The sequence below is a fragment of the Atta cephalotes genome (genome assembly GCF_000143395.1).
Source record: "Atta cephalotes unplaced genomic scaffold scaffold00050, whole genome shotgun sequence".
Classification (NCBI taxonomy): domain Eukaryota; kingdom Metazoa; phylum Arthropoda; class Insecta; order Hymenoptera; family Formicidae; genus Atta; species Atta cephalotes.
Window position 1 is genome coordinate 661,625 of NW_012130114.1, and position 3,799 is coordinate 665,423.

A 3,799-nucleotide genomic window follows, 5' to 3' on the forward strand; every position below is an offset into this window, starting at 1 on the left:
TTTAATGCCCATGTTCATTACATTTAAAAAATCTTTAGAACTATAATAAAAAAAACTTTTTAATAATAGATAATAAATAATTTTTTATAATAAAAGTATTTAATCGTGCTAAATAACGCGATTTATAACGATAAGAAATGTATAAGGAAAACTTCAGCTAAAATAACATTTTTGGATAATGTAGGCGCGATGTGGCGAAACATCGCCATGCCAGGCTGTGCTAGGTAATGAAGCGCTACTTCCCTCTCCCTGCGCGCCGTCGCCGCCGCCGCCGCCGCCGCCGCCGCCGCCGCCGCCGCTCGAGTAGGCCGTCCTACGAATTTGCGCGGCTTAATCGCGCAATTGGCTTAGACATTTCCTTTTCTAATTCGAAAATTATAGCGAGTATCTCAAAATAGTATAAGAATTTTTTGTTTCCTTTGATCCATTCTCCACCTCCAATGTGGCTCGGACCTATCTTATGAGACACCCTGTGTATATATATATATATATCAATGATTTTGATGCTTTAATATTCAATGTCTATAATACTTTAATATTAAAAACAATGAATAAAAGTTAAATGCCCATATAATATAGAAAAAAAAGATGATAAAAAAATACAGTAATTACTTACTTCATAAAAATTGTTTACTATATAACAATATTGTTTCTTTATTAGATGTATATATTCTTCCATTTAAAACAAGGACATGATTTTTTAAAGAGAAAAAAATAAAATATGAAAAGAACTAAAATTAAATTATCACTACTATAACTTGAAACTTTAATACCAATACATTATGAATGCAATTTTCTAATGTCAACATTATGTCAATTATTTTATTCTTATGTCAATCGTTCCTATAAATCATACTCTTTTGATTTTTTTAGGAAAATGCTGTACCTTCCAATAGTTCTTCAACTGCTGTTCGGACGCCTTTGTCAAATGCTCTTGCATCAGCAGCTGTTTGAAATGTTAAACCAAACTTTTTTTCCCCTGTCCGCCAGTGATGAAAAGTTGGCATTACCTTATTATATTCGAAATCTTTTTTAATTGTACAACTAAGAACAACCTAAAAAAAGATTTATTTTCATACAAATTATTTATAATAAATATAATATTGGTATTCATTTTTATTACATTTTTTGTGACATATATTATGATTTCATCCTCCTGAAGTAAATATTTAAATAATAAGATAAATTTAAATAATAATTTAAATAATAATAAAATTCCGAGACCTACCGATTGGTCGGTGATGCGTTTTCCATAAATAAGATATTCATGTTTTTTTTTATTCGTGCCAGGTGGTGACATATTAGAAGCTCCATGGTTTTGAAGACCAACTGCTGTATTGGAGACAGAATGCGTAGGATTGGTTGTAGTAGGAATAGTGATTCCATTGGTATTGTTTATTTGATGTACTCCTGAGGGAATGACTCTACGTCTGACTGAAACATTTGCCAATCCACCTCCACTCAAAGGAACCCAACCACCAGAACTATCATCTCTTGTCATTACCTGGGCATGGACCCTTACCAGATAGTTACCACTGCAAAGAACAAAATATAATAGTTGCTTGACATTATATATCGCTCATATTCGTACATCTATTAAAGTATAATTGATAACGGACACAAACAGATAGAATTTCTGTAACTTTCATAAAAACATATGAAATAATTTGTCATAAACCGGTGTCGTAAATCAGTGTCATAAACCAGTGAAGGGAAACCAAGTTGAAAATCGACTGAAATGTGCAACTATTGGGTAATGTCTTAAATCGTTACGGTGATTGGTTCATGGCTTCTTAAGACTATACTTAAGATGGTCTTGAATATAAGATCTGACACTGTGAATACCATCCTAAATCCTAGCTCTGTCATAAATGATTAAATATCATACAAAGTATAAAAACATTATTTTGTTCAAAATTAGTTTCTTTGAGAACAAAGATTTATTTTACACAAATTTATTTATATTGCTGCATTATTCACACACCACACACGCACGCACGCACGCACGCACGCACACAAGTCTTTACACAAATTTTAATAAGACTTAATCATAAAGATACAATTAAAAAATTAAAAAATATATAATTACAATTTTCAACATTTTTTTGATGAACAAAAATTATCTCAAGATTAATCTATAATCTATTAGTTTTAATCTAAATAAAAAAAAATCTTATTCTAAAGATATTCTATATGATTTATTAAAAACACAAGCTAATAATTATAGTTACAATATTTAATCAATATTAAAATTAAATATTCCTTAACTTTTAACTCGTGCGTATAGGCTATTATTTTATCTCAGTATTATTACAAATGAAAAAAACGTACATGTTTAAGGATATTCTTATATATAATAATATTGAATCAACAATTTTATAAATTTCTAAAAAAATATATAATTTGCATGAACGAAATAATTTTGTTGAAAATAACATGACTTCGAAATTTCCAGTATTGAAAATATATCGTGCAAATCATTTAGCCAGATGTTACACACACATACTGACATCGATTCAATGAATGAACAGCCGTTCATACACGAATATTGAGTAGTAAACTAGAGGGTTGGGGAAAGAAGGGGGGAGGAGAGAGAGAGAAGGAAAGGGAGGGAGAGAGAGAGAGAGACGGACGAATGCGAGATATGCGTAACTAGGGAGATAAAAAAGGACAGAGAATTAACAAAAGACGAAATAAAAGTAAGAAATGAGAAAGAATATAATACGATAAACTAAATCTGGAGATGTCTAGAGAAAGAAAAAAGATTCATTGAGAAATTTGTTGATATTAATTTATTATTCTATAATCTACAAAGACAATTTACGAAAAAAAGTATGAAATAAAAAAGAAACAAAGAGGAAAAGAAGAGATGATTGAAAATGAAAGGGAGAATGATAAAAACATTAATCAGGTAAAGTATGTCTATTAGAATAAAATAGCGCATTATTTGGAAGTCGGGGGGGGGGGGGGATACAAGGATAAAGAATTGATAATGACATAGAGAAATGCTTGTATTTCACATAGAATGGAATGGTCTCGAAAAGAACATGTTTTAGTATGGTGGATAAAAATTGCTCTTCGTGCATACTCACTCGTCCGATGTCTCTGTCATGATTCGAAGTATCGAAGCCTTCACTCAAAGCCCACTCTCTCCCATACTTCACCATTTTCATCACATCGAAAAGACATTCGATCGCGCGATTCTGTCTGCTTTTTTAGACGAGTATCAACACCGACACAGCGCCCCAGCTTCCTCCCTTCCTTCCGCCCACTCCACCGCCTCATCCACTACCTCTTCCGCTACCTCCTCCACCTTTTACTTTGCACTCCCCGAGCAATTCATCCCCACACACTCATTTGTTTTCAATACCACATTTTATCAAAATTAGGTACACTTTACGATTTTACTCAACAATCCAACTCTACCAGTCTCTACCACGCCTGCTCCCTTAAACCCTAACCATTTCAATTGAGGTTTCGCCTCAATCTCATCGATTGTATGAATTAGATCTTTCTCGCTTGAAAAAAACTGCGACTTTCCAAAGACACTATTATCACAACACTATTTCAGTGCATCTCCCCACGCAAGAAATGTGTTCACAGCTAAACTCCGATCACTATTATACGATACGATTGAATCTGACTGATCACATGCTTTGCGAATGCTACTGAAACTGATTGTGAACTGATGTGACAGCGAATCCGCAAATCGCGAATACTTTATGCAAAATATGCTCGTTCAACAGAACCAACGATACAATGCTCATGGAACACTTATTGACTACTGTAAGATAAAGTC

General features: G+C 32.9%; 1 protein-coding gene across 1 annotated transcript in view; it reads right to left on the minus strand.

Moving 5' to 3' along the window:
• LOC105622926 (sprouty-related, EVH1 domain-containing protein 1) overlaps positions 1-3,112 on the minus strand; it is a 5,994-nt gene extending 2,882 nt beyond the window's left edge. Inside the window, exons 1-3 of the mRNA XM_012204335.1 lie at positions 3,093-3,112; positions 1,229-1,535; positions 889-1,055 (exon numbers count right to left, since the gene is read on the minus strand). Of these exons, the coding sequence (XP_012059725.1) occupies positions 889-1,055; positions 1,229-1,535; positions 3,093-3,112 (494 nt within the window). The remainder of the gene's footprint in view (positions 1-888; positions 1,056-1,228; positions 1,536-3,092) is intronic.
• Between the last annotated feature and the right edge of the window lie 687 nt (positions 3,113-3,799).